Consider the following 16326-nt stretch of genomic DNA (forward strand, 5'->3'; position numbering starts at 1 on the left):
AGAGCTTACGAATCCCAACAATCTACAATCGACACAAACGTACGTGATCTCATACAAACACACACACCCCATACACACACATTAGCATCAGTAAAGGAGTGAGTGTTTATATTCACACTGCTCCACATTCACACAAATTGACAACTTGAATAGTGTCTCTTTTCTAGAGCTTTGGTTAGCCCTGAAAAGGGGTGTTTTTGGATCTCTAGATGCATCTGACTAATGGCGACATCTTCCCAGCCTGGCACCAAAGACATATCTCCTACTCCAAGCATTCTCCCAATTCACCCTTGTGGTTGGGAGCGCTGAGGGAGGTTGATTTGCTTCACTCTCCCAATCTTCTGTCTTGTTAAAACTTCCCCCTTCTCCTATGCCATACGCGAGGATGCTGTCGCCGCCTTATAATGTCTATATTTACCTCTAATGATATTGGTCATTGCACTGGTTGAATACGGTGTGGTTGTTGTGGTACTGTCTGTGGAGGTGACCTCGCTTCTCTTTTCCTCTTCTTCTTTCTTCTTTTCCTTCTCCTCTTCTTCTATGTTGGCTTCCTGTGCTATTTCCTATATAGCCAGTTCATATTCTCCTGGCATACTCCAGATGCATCTGAAGTTCAATTAACTTAGCGATTCTGCTACTCATTTTATTGTCGTTCATGAATCAACAAGGGTAAACATACTGACAAGCGTTCCCTTTATATTGGACAAGCACAGACCTGAAGGACATCATCTCTGTTACCAACACTAACATTACCTATATAATTACCCCAAATAAACATGGAACTCGCGGTCTTAAAAGAAACACTCACTCACCTTTTTACTGACAAACATTAATTACAAATTTGACAAGCTACGAAAACGAAGTGTTTATAGTCACACTTTCTAACAAAGATAAAGGAATGAAGTGCTTATAGACACACTTCTATTTTTTTCTAACTGACTAACATACCATTGGCAATTTAATTCGTATTTCTTTTCTAGAGTATTGGGTAGCCCTGAAAAGTTTTTCTTTTGTGAACGAGGAGCTATGGTAATCTTTTATGATCTGAGATTGCGCCCTCGTCTGGCGGCAGGCTTTCCCACATCATAGGGTCTGTTTCTACGGAAAGAGAACTCTTTGGTGTCGACACGGCAGTCGACAAAACCTCTGTCAGGTTCCTGCTGCTGCTGATGCTCTCTTTGCTGTTTCTGAAGTCTGCACTTCCCCGTCCATTCTTCTTTCTCCTTTTTTATTTCCTCTCTGAAGAGCTCTTCTATCAGGTCTTCAGTTACTTTCAACATTCTGACATTCTGTATCTTTTCAGGCTTCGGTATCAGGCTTTACCTTACACGATGCAAATTCACGTAAGCCCCGTTCAGCTTGGCTAATCTTGAGCACATCTTCATAGGAGGATGAGTCAGCAATGGATGGTCAGACTGGAGACTACCCCACTTTATGTGGTTCAAGCGCGGACTCGATAGAAAACATTCATACACTGTTTAAAGTCGGAACGCTCAAATAGTTTGATATAAGGGATATAGAGAAGTCAGAGAGCATGGTTAATGATACAAACGGCAAACAAACGACAAACGCATTTTTTTCAAAACATGACATTTTTTATTCAAATAACTAACCATTAACAATTTTGAAGAAAAAAATTAACTTAACAATTTAATGGACAACAAACATTTTTTCTAATAACAATCTATTTTGGACAAGGTTGACAACGTTGTGAAATGAAGTTAGACTTCCACAGTTGGAAGCCGTTGGGCCATTGATGTACACTACGTTTCCTAGCTAAAGACAAAGAAAACCATAATGGTCACAAAACCATTTATCCACTTTCTCATCGTTTCTAGAAAAGTGGCGTTCAAAATAAGTCACTAAATGTTCTAAAGAATATCCAAGACTGCGATGATGAAGGAAATATACACAATATTTTCCACACACTATGGAATGTATGCCTTGTAATTTCACATTATTGAATCGTGTTGTCTGAGCATTTCTTCGCATAAAGTCAATGATATCATCTTCCAAAGAGGGCAATCCATACGAATCAAAATACTCTACACAACCATCACGGGAAAAGTACACGTCTACCTAGTGAGTTCCTGGGAGATCACTGTCGTCCGTGTTGATGACATAAGGTTGATGGTCTTGAGGTTTGCGATGAGGTAGTTCATCTTTAGCACACACGACATGATTCCAAGAAGTAGTGTACGAACTGTGGTTCCAAAGGTAATAAAGGTCTCAGGTATCCATTTTTGTGTTGTTTTTCTTCACAGGTAATGATAAGTGATCAATTCAATCCTGACTTTTTCTTTGAATTTGTCTGACAAGTAACCGTTAGTTCGCTTTGTAATGCTTGATTATTATTATTTTTAATGGGGTTTAAATACTGGTCCCTGTGGTGTCCAACGTTTGACTCCCAACCAGTCTGGTTTCTTAAAGGGCATGGTATGTCACTTGAATAACTCGGTCCCACTAAAGGTAGGTAGTGACAATTTGGGGACAATTTGGGGACCATCGAGCATGTTCCAGGTATGCCGAATCTTCTTGCTCCCACTTGTGAAGTGACACACCGCAACTGAGGCACTTGACTTTATCCCCTTCGCCCAATTAGAAATATCCGGCTCTGGCTAATTCTTCGGGGATCAGGTCCCCCCAGATATTTAGGCCATTTTCCTTGGAAGGTTTGAAGACGATTTTCAAAGTCACAGTATCCAGGCAAACACACAGGGATCAAATAATCGTATTTCACAGGTTCGAGTTCATGAAGGCAGGGTGCCATCAACAGGAGTTTGCTTAGTGTTGGAGGGCATTCGTACGGTGGTAGACGCATGGCCTCATGTGAAATATGACACTGACATTGAAAAGCAGTAAAAAGTCCTCGATAACAAATGGTATTGCTTTCGCATCCGTCAGGTTTGACACGCACAACATCACTTTCTATGGTAGATGTAGTGGTAGTATTAGTAGTGATAACAAAGTTCCCATTATGCTTTACAGCATCACTCTCACCGCAAGGCACATCATCGCACTGCACTTGAACGATGTCTGCTTCAAAGGATTCATCTTTCTCGCTTGGACTTGGTAGACACAATGAACTATCAATCTTGCATAGTATCCATTTTTATATGCTGACAAAAAATGACGTGACTGTATGGCAAAGTGAAGTGGTTGGGAAGCCGCACTCGCTTCTGGTACTCGATTTGATACAGCTTTTCCAAGGGTCAACTGACGATTTGGTGAATGGGTAAACGCACAATTTTGTGCGGTTCCTAGGTAGTCACTTTAGAATTTTCATCCTCTCCAGACTGAAAGGCTGCTTTCAATACTCCAAAGTTTACCACTCGACTGGTGCGATAATTGAGAGGCAATCCTTTCTCTTTACACTCGGTGTGCAATTCCCATTGTTTGCCCCGATATTCGTAGCTGTAATTTTTTAGGACAGCCACTAGCAAAACTTACAATCTTCTCGTCGAAGTGTTCGTCTGTATAGGCTCCTAAACGGTCTCCTTCGATGTCAGGATGTTGCTGACCCGGGCGATCGATGTAGATGCAACTGTCCGTGTCAAAGTACAGGATGCGATCAGATAACAGTTCTAAAGCTTCGTAAATTTTAAGCGAGTATGGGTTGTCACGTAAGCCACAATGATGACATTTCCAAATTCGTCGGCTTGTACAAAGTCCAGATCTTCTTCGTAATTGACTAAGATCAAATCCTCACGAACGACGTCCACGTGTTTCATGTATTTGGTTTTGTCGTTAATCATCTGGAAGTAGCGGGAAGGTTCCGTCAAATACTCCGTCTTGGAGAAACACGGTCGTTGTGCCATTTTGCCCCTCAAGCAATTTAAGATCACTTTGGCAAACGATCACCCACCTTTGTTTTTCCTCGATGTTGTCTAAAGTGATGCCTTCCTGCTCCCAGTATTTTTCTTTGAATTTGTTTTGGTCTTCGGGAGTCTGGCACCAGGAAGGATATCCGCTAGCTTCTTGTTTCAGTTTCAAAAAGGCATCCACGTAGTCTGCGAAAATGCTTTTCTGAGTCTCGTCAACCTTGTGGCATTTTTGTGTCTTGGGAAAGTGGTAAATTTCGTACACTTCTAACAGTTGGTATCCCGTGTCCAGAGCTTTGAACAATTCCACGCTGACCCACGTTCCCGTCAAGGCGCATTCTTCTTGGGTGTGCTGACAAGGTTGGTCTGGGTTGCACGTTTCGGCACAAGTGCGACACAAGGGAAACAGTTTTTCTTGGCAATAGTGATGTAACACGGGATGGTGCAAGTCTGTGGGAGGCAAACTTTGCACTTAATCAATCCTTTGTATTGTCGAATGTTGCCAGATCGATGTGTTCCGTTAACAGCCGTGAGTGCCCTGCAGGAAAGTGACAATATTTGCACACGTAAGGATACAGTGAACACACGTCCATGTATTTGATTTCTTCTCCTTTGTCCTCGTCGGCTTGGTACAACAAACATGTGGCATTTGTCCTTCCACCGTACAAACTTCTCCTCGGGTTCAGTGGGTCCATCAACAATTAACTTTCCACGATGTGTTCAAACTCGGGATCGGTTTTCAAACGGTGATCATACTCATGTTCCCACATTTGCACCACTTGGTATCCTTGCTGTTCTAACTTCAAGCGCCTCTGACAAGTGGCCTATACCATGGTTCGTTGTAAAAACTGATTTGTAGTGTTACGTTCTGGGTATCAGAGGGGACATCCGTGAAATAAGCAACCGTTAAACTCGTACCCATTCTTGGGTTTTCTAAGTCCCAGCCATCCAATGAATACCTTCTGATGATCTTTTCGCCTCCTCCGTTGCGGCATGCTGAATCCATTTGTATTCCTTGTCGCACAAGTAATGTAACGAGCGTAGGGCTTTGACTAGTTTTGACGTTTGACAAAGTTGGTCGTTTGAGGGCTGATAACAGCAAGCGTGTTTTCGGGCATGAATCGCTGACGGTACACAAAGGAACATGCTTTGTCAATGGTGCAGGCTTCTTTCAAAGGATCAATCCCTCCGTGTTCCATGAACAGTTCTCGAATATTTCCACAACACCTCCGTAAAATGTCCACGTCGGAAAGACAATGTTTTAACATTTCTCCTGAAAGTCGAAGGGGTCTGAGGCGTGAGCCTGGTACCAAGCGTAGAAAGCTTCTCGTTGTTCGGTACGCATCTTGTCGGGGTCGTAATCGTGAGCCTCAGGCAAATGGGGTAGAACGGCGCGTTGATTGGCATCGGTATTGAAAAAGTGCGGAAATAACCTTTGGCCATTTCTGTCATTCCAAACGTTTTAGGCATTCGGCTCAAGGCATGTACATGTAACTTATTGAATCTTTAAACTGTACTTGACCCACTGGCATGGATATGATTTTGGCCCCGTTCAAAGTGACTTTAGGACGTTCGGTGCCTTGTACCGTATAGTATCTAAAAAAAACTGTCCATCGTATCCAGAGAAATTGTGAGCCATCACTATGGCATGGCGATGACAGTCTCCGTAACGTTCGATGTCCTCTTGGCTTAACGTATCTTCAATGGGGTCTAAGGTCCATTGGGTGAAATCAGCCAGCGTGTTCGGTACCCGAAACATTTTTTCGCGTCCTCCAGGAATCTTGCTGCAGTGAGGGTAATGACTAAGGATAGGTTCTTGGATGCATGTTTCGCACGCTCGATGAGCCACGCAGAAATTTGAAATGTGAATGCCAGTCTCTTGCATACATTCGAAATCGAAAAAGATGAAATTCCCTTTCTTCTGGTTATCTTCTTCTTGTTGTGGTTGGAATTTTTGAATGTAACATTCGTGTTCAAAGTCCACTATTTGGTGAAAAATGTGACATGGTTTCTTTCCTGAACATAAGAGTAAATTGGCACTATTGGAACGTATGCCTTGTCCACACGTAGTATACAATCTCAGCAGTTGACAAGCACTGTTCTGCTGTGAACCTTGTACCTTTAGATATTGTTGGTAACAGGCTGGACTGACAAAGTGCGCTGATAAGTAGGGCAATGCACTCGATCTTGTCCTTCGTCCAGAGAAGGTTGAGAGGCCAAATATCCTGAGCATTTCGATCCACAATGTTTGTGTTTATATCGATTGTTATAGCCATAGTCACATTTCCCGCAGTAATAACCGTATCCCAAGAATGCGGCGATGCTGGTAATGACATCCAAATGCTCATTATGATGATAGACGTGAATGTATTTTCCGTCTTGGAAATCTTTCTAGAGGGGCGCGTTTCCGTCTCTCTAATGTGATAGCAATTGTCAGGGTTTACTAATGGTGTTGAATTTTGACTGGGTGTAGACTCTGTGGGTCTGGATTCTGTTTCACTCGTGTCATCTGCAAAATCACTGACATGAATTTGTGCCAAGACTTCAACTACTTGTACGAGGCGATAAATCGCGTTTCTGCCTCTTACTTTCTTTCTCTTTCTTCACTAATTTATGCGATCGTTTCATCTTGACTGCAAAAAGTCAAATGACTACAACTTAAACAGCATGGGTCACTTTATATCCATGGCAGACCAAGGGTGTGTGACTTTCCTTCCAATATTCATTTCACTCAGAACGATGGAAGAGCCCACAGAGATCGAACTTTTGATCAGAGCATTGCGAGGTGTCATAAGAAAATTTTCTTCAGACAAACCGACGGACGACTTACCCTCCTTTCGAAATAAAAGCCAAGATACTTGCTATATCTTTAAAAAGAATGGGCATTGGTCTTCATAGTGTCCAGACCGTCAAAAAAGCAATACGGGTGCTAGAAGAGACAAAAGTCAAGATACCTGTTATCATTGTCAAGAAAAAGAACATTGGTCTTCAGATTGCCCTAGAAAAACAACATGAGCAAGAAAAAGAAAGGGGTTCAGAACAGGAAGAAGAGGTATCCACCCCAATGGAAGAACCCAGACAAGTTCAGAAAGTAAAAGAAACACGAGAAGAAAAGAAGACGAGGAGAAAATGAGGAAAAAGTGGATGAAAAACCTGTGAAAGAGACGAAATTTGAAAAACAGAGAGAGTGAACACAGACACAGAAGACGACTATGAACTTTTTAAAGTGTTGTGTTGTGCTGTGAATTGGATTTTAAATTTGTACCAGAATAGACCAGGCATGAAACGTAAGTGTTTCTTGGTTTTTGATTTTTAGAATAGGAACCTACACTCACGCACTCAAACAAATACAATATAGGTAAAAAGTGTTTTTTGAGTTTTAATTCATTTTGGCAATTGAAATACTATCTCTTTTCGAAAGGAGTGAGTGGCTCTGAAAAGGACTTACAGGTATTTGTTTGTTTAAAAAACAAACTCACGAAAGGTACGTAATCATCTTTAACTGCCTTAAGACTTTGCCACGACCATGGTCTACTTGTCTTCTCCACAGCCGGTGCACCCAAATACATCGTCTTCTTAGGTTCCGTCATGATTGAAAACTATGTCGCATGGATTGATTGCGCACATACGCTAGCTCATCTATATAGGGAATGTGACGTCACAGACTGCTCTCTTCGGATTGGAAGACTAACTCCGTGTTGTGACTTAATTCTGTAACACGTGTTTGGATTGCTGAATTGGCTCAATCCGTTTCGATCCTCACTTCCCCTATAAATAACCCGTTCAGTTCATTCCCTTCACCTGTTCTCGTCGCAAGATGTGGACCAACATAGAATCATCTACTCTCGTATCGACAATTCTGTTCCGTACTGACTTACCCATGTATGTGAAATCATCATGGACAATTATCAGGATCACGGATACAAGCGTTTGGAAAAGAAGAATTTATGTGGAGAGACAAGGTTGTTTTAAAAGGGTTCTTATCTACGGACCAGAAGTGAAAAGAAGAAATTTGACGAAGAGAAGAAAGCCTATGCGATGCCCTCTATGTTAACGAAACAATGTTAACATAATTCCAAAGCCTCTATTCAGGGCCACTCATATGCCACGAAAAGATTTGCTTTCTTGCCTCAGTTTTTTATTATTTAGTCATTTGTATAAGTGTTTGTCTGTTGTATGTTGTCTATTGTATGTGTTATATAAATCTAAGTTCCCCTCTTTCTTCCAGGTGAAGGTCAGACCGGTGCACACCTGTACATTCGCTCTTTGCTCAGTAATGTGACGTCACCTCACATGGTTGCAACATTGTTACCAATCTTCCATGCCATGACGTCAGATGCTATACAGACTCCACTTTCCTTTGTCCGTAAACAGACCCAATATTCAATCCCCCTTGAGACAATAGTGCTAGGACAATTTTTAACATAGAAGTCTACGTGAGGCTATACATCTTGAGGCTATATCGTCCCAGGGGATTCTGTAAAGTATTTTCCATTGAGGCTATATCGTCCCCTTTAACTACTATCATGTTAACAGCTATGCATAATAAGTCAGTTTATACAAGGGTACGCACGTTCCCCATGAAAACATGTAACAGCGGCCAATACAACAATGGCATATCATGTCACGCCAACAAACCCCATTGGCACGTTGCTTGACTGGAAAGACAAGGACATGATGGGACTAGGACACTGTATTCGGTTTTTGAGAGCTGAAATAAAGCTAATATCGGTCCGGTTTTAACTTTGTATTTCTGGTGATGCTAAATAAATGAAGCGAAATTCCGACACAAATATAATCGCTTTCTTGCCGAGTTTACTTGTGTAAATGGAAATCCGTCATTGATTTGATCGACAATGTAGAAACTGTCACAATTTATTCTTTAACAAAAGTATCATCATTGAAAATACATGTTATTTTTATATAACTAATGCAGTACATTAAAAGAACATACTAATACCGTAACGTTATGATCATCAGAGGGAAAACCTGACAATAATACTAATGATGAAAATCCGACATAGTAAAAAGCAGTGTTTTTATTAGTTTTTCATTGCCAAATGGTATTCAAATTTGCTTTCAATAATGACGTTTAATATAATACAGCTAAAACAATAATTAGATATATACTGTCGTTATACTGAATATATTTATCACTTTACATCCATTCACAAAATCAGACCACTGTTGTGAACGGTTGTTGCTCTACCCCGCACTCTTTGAGTTTATATCGGTAATGCTATAATGTTGCCCTAGTGGAAATTTGTTGTAAGATTTCATTACGTATATTATACCTTAAATAATAAAGCAAATATAACTATGTCATTTAGATTTAGACTTATTGAAATACTGACGACTGTATATACTTTCCACCAACTGTATTTATGACATTATGAAACACCATGTCTATTTAACAAAGTGTTAGAAGAAAAAAAACCATCATGCGTGTAATATATGACTTATCTATTACATACCTCTCGTTTCTAGTTCCAGAATCCTATCTTCGACTAGACTACAAATAGCTTCTTGTGATCTTGCAGTGGTCATCGTGACTTTTCAAATGAACTGTGGATACCATCGTTTGGACTCTAAGACGAAGTGAGTTGTCAACCTAATACAGTGGCGATGTTAGGCCTGGGCTGCAAAAGGTAGAGAGCAAATGTCCAGATGAAATCAATGTATATAACTACTTCTAAATTTAGGAACTATTCAAGGAATATCAGCTTGTGTGCAAAAGAACAATGTCAAATAAATATGTACTGGTATAAAATATCAAAATTGTTTGAGGCCCGAGCGGCGGAGTGGTCAAAAACAATAGCCTTTACAGATCACCACCATCTCTCCTCTGTTCGCGTGGTTTCCAGTCTTTATCTGGCCAATGTGGGTATGAGAGAAAGCTGCTAATAGCTTCCCGTAGGTCGGCAGGTCTTAACGGGGTTTTCCCGAGTTTTTTCGTCGTCCTAAGTGCTGTTTGTCAGTCAGTCTAGAGGGTTCAGTTATGACAGGACGTGATCTATCTTGGTGCATATCTTATATCATCCAGAGGTATGATGAATTTGGTTATGGACGATGACTGGAACATCCTTGTGTGTAAATGGCTGAACGTACAAACATGAGAGGCTTTATTTTCAGACTGGTATTTATAGAGGGTTCCTAACCCTGTTACTCCTTGTTGTCCCAAAAAAATTTAAACCTTAACAATATTTTCATTTCAACATATTGATAAACCAGAGTGCTTATGAGAGTTACGACCATCCTACACGCAAGGATTTACTAAAACAATTGGTAGTTTCCACATCTGCATCAAGCCTGAACTTAACCATCCCATGCACTGTATCATTACCGGAACTCAACCATCCCATGCATCTGTATTATTACCGGAACTCAACCATGCCATGCATCTGTATCATTACCAGGAATCAGAGTTACGACGATGGTCCAGAAGTTAACCATGATATGCATATGTATCATTACCAGAACTCAACCATCCCATGCATCTGTATCATTACCAGAACTCAGCAATGCTTTGCATATGTATCATTATCAGAACTCAACCATGCCATGCAACTGTATCATTACCAGAACTCAAACATCCCATGCATCTGTATCATTACCGGAACTCTACCATGCCACCATCCCATGCATCTGTATTATTACTGGAACTCTACCATGCCACCATCCCATGCATTTGTATTATTACCGGAACTCTACCATGCCACCATCCCATGCATATGTATCATTACAAGAACTCAACCATGCCACCATCCCATGCATATGTATCATTACCAGAACTCAACCATGCCACCATCCCATGCATCTGTATCATTACCAGAACTCAACCATGCCACCATCCCATGCATATGTATCATTACCAGAACTCAACCATGCCACCATCCCATGCATCTGTATCATTACCTGAACTCTACCATGCCACCATCCCATGCATCTGTATTATTACCGGAACTCTACCATGCCACCATCCCATGCATCTGTATTATTACCGGAACTCTACCATGCCACCATCCCATGCATTTGTATTATTACCGGAACTCTACCATGCCACCATCCCATGCATATGTATCATTACAAGAACTCAACCATGCCACCATCCCATGCATATGTATCATTACCAGAACTCAACCATGCCACCATCCCATGCATCTGTATCATTACCAGAACTCAACCATGCCACCATCCCATGCATATGTATCATTACCAGAACTCAACCATGCCACCATCCCATGCATCTGTATCATTACCTGAACTCTACCATGCCACCATCCCATGCATCTGTATTATTACCGGAACTCTACCATGCCACCATCCCATGCATCTGTATTATTACCGGAACTCTACCATGCCACCATCCCATGCATATGTATCATTACCAGAACTCAACCATGCCACCATCCCATGCATATGTATCATTACCAGAACTCAACCATGCCACCATCCCATGCATATGTATCATTACCTGAACTCTACTTATGCCACCATCCCATGCATCTGTATTATTACCGGAACTCTACCATGCCACCATCCCATGCATCTGTATTATTACCGGAACTCTACCATGCCACCATCCCATGCATATGTGTCATTACCAGAACTCAACCATGCCACCATCCCATGCATATGTATCATTACCAGAACTCTACCATGCCACCATCCCATGCGTATGTATCATTACCAGAACTCTACCATGCCATGCATCTGTATCATTACCAGAACTCAACAATGCTTTGCATATGTATCATTATCAGAACTCAACCATGCCATGCAACTGTATCATTACCAGAACTCAACCATCCCATGCATCTGTATCATTACCAGAACTCAACCATGCCATTCATCTGTATCATTAACGGGACACAACCATGATATGCATCTGTATCATTACCGGAGCTTAACCATGCTATCCATCTGTATTATTAACGGGACACAACCATGATATGCATCTGTATCATTACCGGAGCTTAACCATGCTATCCATCTGTATTATTAACGGAAAATAAATGCCTTCCACAATTAATGTAACTCCATAAACTGACTAGATACGAATTCCGGTAGTTGTGAACACAGGTGATGTGAATATGAATGTGTTTCGTTAGACTGAAACCAGCAAAACCAATGACTAGATAGTAGTCCCCCTTTGTCAGCACAGGTAATATAAATGTGTATATTTGCAATGTTTTATCATATGAAGAAGACAGATGCTTAAAACATTTATATAAATCCTTCAAATTATATCCTTTCTTGAGTTTAGACCGTCTGTTTCGTTTATACGTCTGTGCAAAATCACACTGTTATAAACCAACCAAACACTGCAGACAATGTCATAAGTATACAGCAACGAGCTAGGTCATGAATATATTTCCTTACCCGACTAATGTATTTTTCGATTGCAATATGTGCACCTCTTTCATGTGCTTTGTTCAAACAAATGCAGGTATATAATGAACAGGACATAGAAAAAATGGGTAGAATGACTAAATGTCCAGTTATCACCGGAAAACTACGAAGTTTGCATACATGCCGTTCAGTCATCTATTTCAGACAGTAAGCCAAGAACTTGCATCTATCTTTTCTTGTTCTCTATTTGGCCATTTCAGCAGATACAACTATTTTGAGTTGAAGTCCTCTTTCTGACATTTCTTCTTCACCACCATAGCATAGCAACAACTGCTAGTGCTACCACTCCTGCTTTTGCTATAGCTATAATCAAATCGCCTCTCAACATATCATCAAACAGTGTAATCACCACTACTAATGCAACTGTACCTTTGCTAACGTACCATAACAGCGTTGTAGACTTGTACCTTTCCAAACGATGGTAGTTGTGGTAATGTGTTGCGGTGATGCTAATGGAGATGACTGTGACGACAACTACATTAATAAAGGTACTGCTACTCCGCTTTTGCTACCATTTTTGTATATTGAGCGTTAATCTAATGCCGAGTAATATTTTAAAATCTGCATGAAAGTATAACCCAAGACTCAAAACCTCTCTGCTATATATTTTATATATCAGTACATATCAACAATTTATATGTATGAGGGTTTTGTAGGTTGCAAGTTTGGCATTGATATTCAATACGTGTTCTACTATATAAATCAATTCGTGCAAATCCTCCTAGAATAAACAATAGTGTAATGCCACGATGTGTTTTACAAAAAGAACAACAGTCTACAACTTTATTTAAAGAAAGAAAGTAATAAACTTAATATTTAGGGCAAATATGACAATGTGTGAACTTCTTGGTTACGTCCTTTAGAAGGAATTTTTCTTTTGCCTTTAGAGAAGGTCAACATAATCAACTATTCATTCATTAGGATGGGACTCAGTTTAAAGGTATCTATTAAAAGTAATTTTCGACAGTCGGCATAATTATTCAAACGTGCCACGTATCTTCTTATTTGCTCCTGCCATATTCGGCGTGAAGAGATTGGTGGGTTGGTGAATCTTTTTACAAGCATCACAACGATATTTTGATCACCTCAATTCTTTATTCAAGTTCCTATTTCAAAAATAGTATTTATCCTTTTATTGAAGTCCGTGTTGCTGTGAAACAATTTGGACAGAAACAGACTGCCCATGGTACTTAGTTAACAGATCTGTAATATTTCTTACATTTAATTTTTAAAATAAATGTCTTGCTAGAGTAAGAACCAAGATAGTTTTCTAAAGCCAAGAACAAAAACTTTATGATCAAGTCTAGGTGTTCATTTGTTATTCAAAGGCTGAGGATATATATGTGTGTGTGTGTGTGTGTGTATATATATATATATATATATATATATATATATATATATATATATATATATAAGATTATAAGGTTTATATAACAAATTAAAAAAATTATAAGATTATATAAAAAATTGATTTTGTAGGTTTCCATTTTACCACATGATAAGAAAATAATTTTGATGTTGGCATTGATTTGTTTTCTTTCCCTTCTTCTTTCTTTCTTCTTTTAAAATTACATTGCGTTTATCATAGTACAGCGAAGGGAGATCAAACGAATGCACCACACCATTAAAAACAGACGCGAAACATGCAACATTTTATATTGTAAATTTTTGTTTACAGTTACGTGAATATAATTATATTCTGAAAACAATTAAAACGCAGGAGCGTCATGGGGTCTTTCTCCTTGATTGATCCGTTCCTCAGACCAACCGCCTATATGTCTACGGCTCTCCCTAAGTGGTATTCGGGATCCGCCCCTATACAACTATTTAATCAGAAATATACAGTCTACTATGCTGACATGAAATTTGTATAAATGCACAATATGAATAAAATACGTTTATTTCTAATTCTAGTATCAGGTAAACATTGCAGTCGTATGACGGCATTCATCGCATATTCACATTATCTTATATACATGTAGAAATTCAATGCAGATATGTGCGCATCTTGGATTATCAGTTCCTAGTGTAAAGTATCCTTGCTATAAATGTACATGTTTTCTTTTCGATTTATACACACACACACACACACACACACAACCACACACACACACACACACACGAGATCATGTGTATCAATTCAACTGAAGACAACACTAAAGAATTACGGCGTACTCAATATAGACCTATTGAGGGTGTGGGTGTGGGAGTAATTAGAGGGAATCACAGTTAGATGCAGAAATACATATGCGGTAGAGTGCGTTATTAATAAGTCCTTTCAATGTTCATTGGTAAATTGAATTTTGTTTTTCCGTTTGGTTTGATTATTTGTTTTGTTTTGGGGTTTTTTTTCCTGCTGTTGTCGTTGTTGAATTTGGACAATCTTTTAATGCCAGTGACCATTCATTTAATATAGTGTAAGATACAATAAATAAATTCATGGATAAAAAATAAATGAATAAAAGAATAAATATTAATAAGTGTACTTTAGTGTTTGGGAACTAAAAAATATAAGCAATGACAATAGCCAGATGTATCTTCATACATACATACATACATACATACATATTATAGTGCTGTAAGACAAAATTCTTTATCAGTTCTTTATAAGTTCATGTGGTAGAATTCCAGTTTCCTAGTGTGTTCACAACATAGTGGACGTGGACACGAAATAGAATATAGTAACTGGACAATTGGACTTAGAATGTGCCTTATTTATTATAGGGGTTACTTTGAGGGTATGCACGGAAAGTGGATACGACGAAATACAAATACAGCCACCAATCAAGTCTATCTCTACGACTACATGTAGACTGCCATACAATACTGTCTCTAAGACTACGCGTAGTCTGCCATGCAATACTGTCTGTAGGACTACGCGTAGTCTGCCATACAATATTGTCTCTAAGACTACGCGTAGTCTGCTATACATTACTCTCTGTATGACTTCACGTTGTCTGTTATACAATATCGTCTATAAGACTACACGTAGTCTGCCATACATTACTGTCTCTAAGACTTCTCCTGGACTGCCATACATTACTGTCCCTAACACTACGCGCAGTCTACCATAAATTACTGTCTATGACTTCTTGTGGTCTGGCATAATACTTTGCAAAAGATAAAAAATAAAAACTTGTATGTTTAAAGAAAAGGTTATCGTCAACATTTAAGATCTTACCTTACAAACTGATCAGCAATAGAAGAGAATAACGTAAGTTGCTGACTGCAATGTATTAAAGTGTTCTTGGCTTCATAAACAAGCGAGACGAATGGTGAGAGCGTCATGTGTGTTGATTTAAATTTACTGAACCAAATGGGGTATCTATATGCAGATAAGGGCCTAGGTCAGAAACTAATTGCTGTATATTTGCTTGGTCGTTTTGATTTCGTACGATACCTAGACAGCGAAGAAGTTCTCCCAAAAATATGGTCCATAGTAGAAGTGTAATCAATAAAATATGTCCATGTCTCACTTTAACACACCAATCCGCTAGTTAAGTTTTAGTAAAACCTGAGTCAAATAAAGATAAAGACCTGAACAGATTCTGCATTAAAAAAAAAAAAATCCAGAAAGTTATTGAATAAGTCGAATAATAAATATCGCACATAATGCTACTAATTCCAGTACTGAAAATAAATAAGTATCGAACGGGGGTTAGAAAGCTTGCGCGAATATAAATAATTTTGCCAGTCCAAATATCGGTGATGGAACATATCCAGTGTTTCTTTCTCACGCTATGCTTATAAATAATTGTTCTGTCCTAAATATGGTTCTGTAATCATATCAATGTCAACCCAGCATGGTACTGTCTCACATTAAAGGAATAATAAAAATAACACTCTTGATTTCTATAGAATTATCAAATCTAGCTAAGTACGATTAGCATGCGTGCACAAAATATTAGTATGTATTTATTTGTATACATACATTCGTATGCATTTATTACATTACATATGTACCTTTGTGTATAACATTGGTATGTATTGCATTACATATGCACATTTGTATATAGCATTGGTGTCTGTTATATTACATATGTACATTTGTATATAACATTAGTATGTGTTACTTCATGGCATCTTCTTGACG

At 39.2% G+C, this 16326-nt stretch overlaps 1 protein-coding gene across 1 annotated transcript in view; it reads right to left on the reverse strand.

Annotated features, from left to right (window-relative positions):
• Positions 1–15511, reverse strand: part of LOC149784586 (uncharacterized) — a 128491-nt gene extending 112980 nt beyond the window's left edge. The window contains exons 1-2 of the mRNA XM_089932652.1: positions 15415–15511; positions 9296–9460 (exon numbers count right to left, since the gene is read on the reverse strand). Of these exons, the coding sequence (XP_089788778.1) occupies positions 9296–9368 (73 nt within the window). The 5' untranslated portion in view covers positions 9369–9460; positions 15415–15511. The remainder of the gene's footprint in view (positions 1–9295; positions 9461–15414) is intronic.
• Positions 15512–16326: the final 815 nt, after the last annotated feature.

Source organism: Sinohyriopsis cumingii, chromosome 14 (genome assembly GCF_028554795.1).
Source record: "Sinohyriopsis cumingii isolate HCF-2022 chromosome 14, ASM2855479v2, whole genome shotgun sequence".
Taxonomy (NCBI): domain Eukaryota; kingdom Metazoa; phylum Mollusca; class Bivalvia; order Unionida; family Unionidae; genus Sinohyriopsis; species Sinohyriopsis cumingii.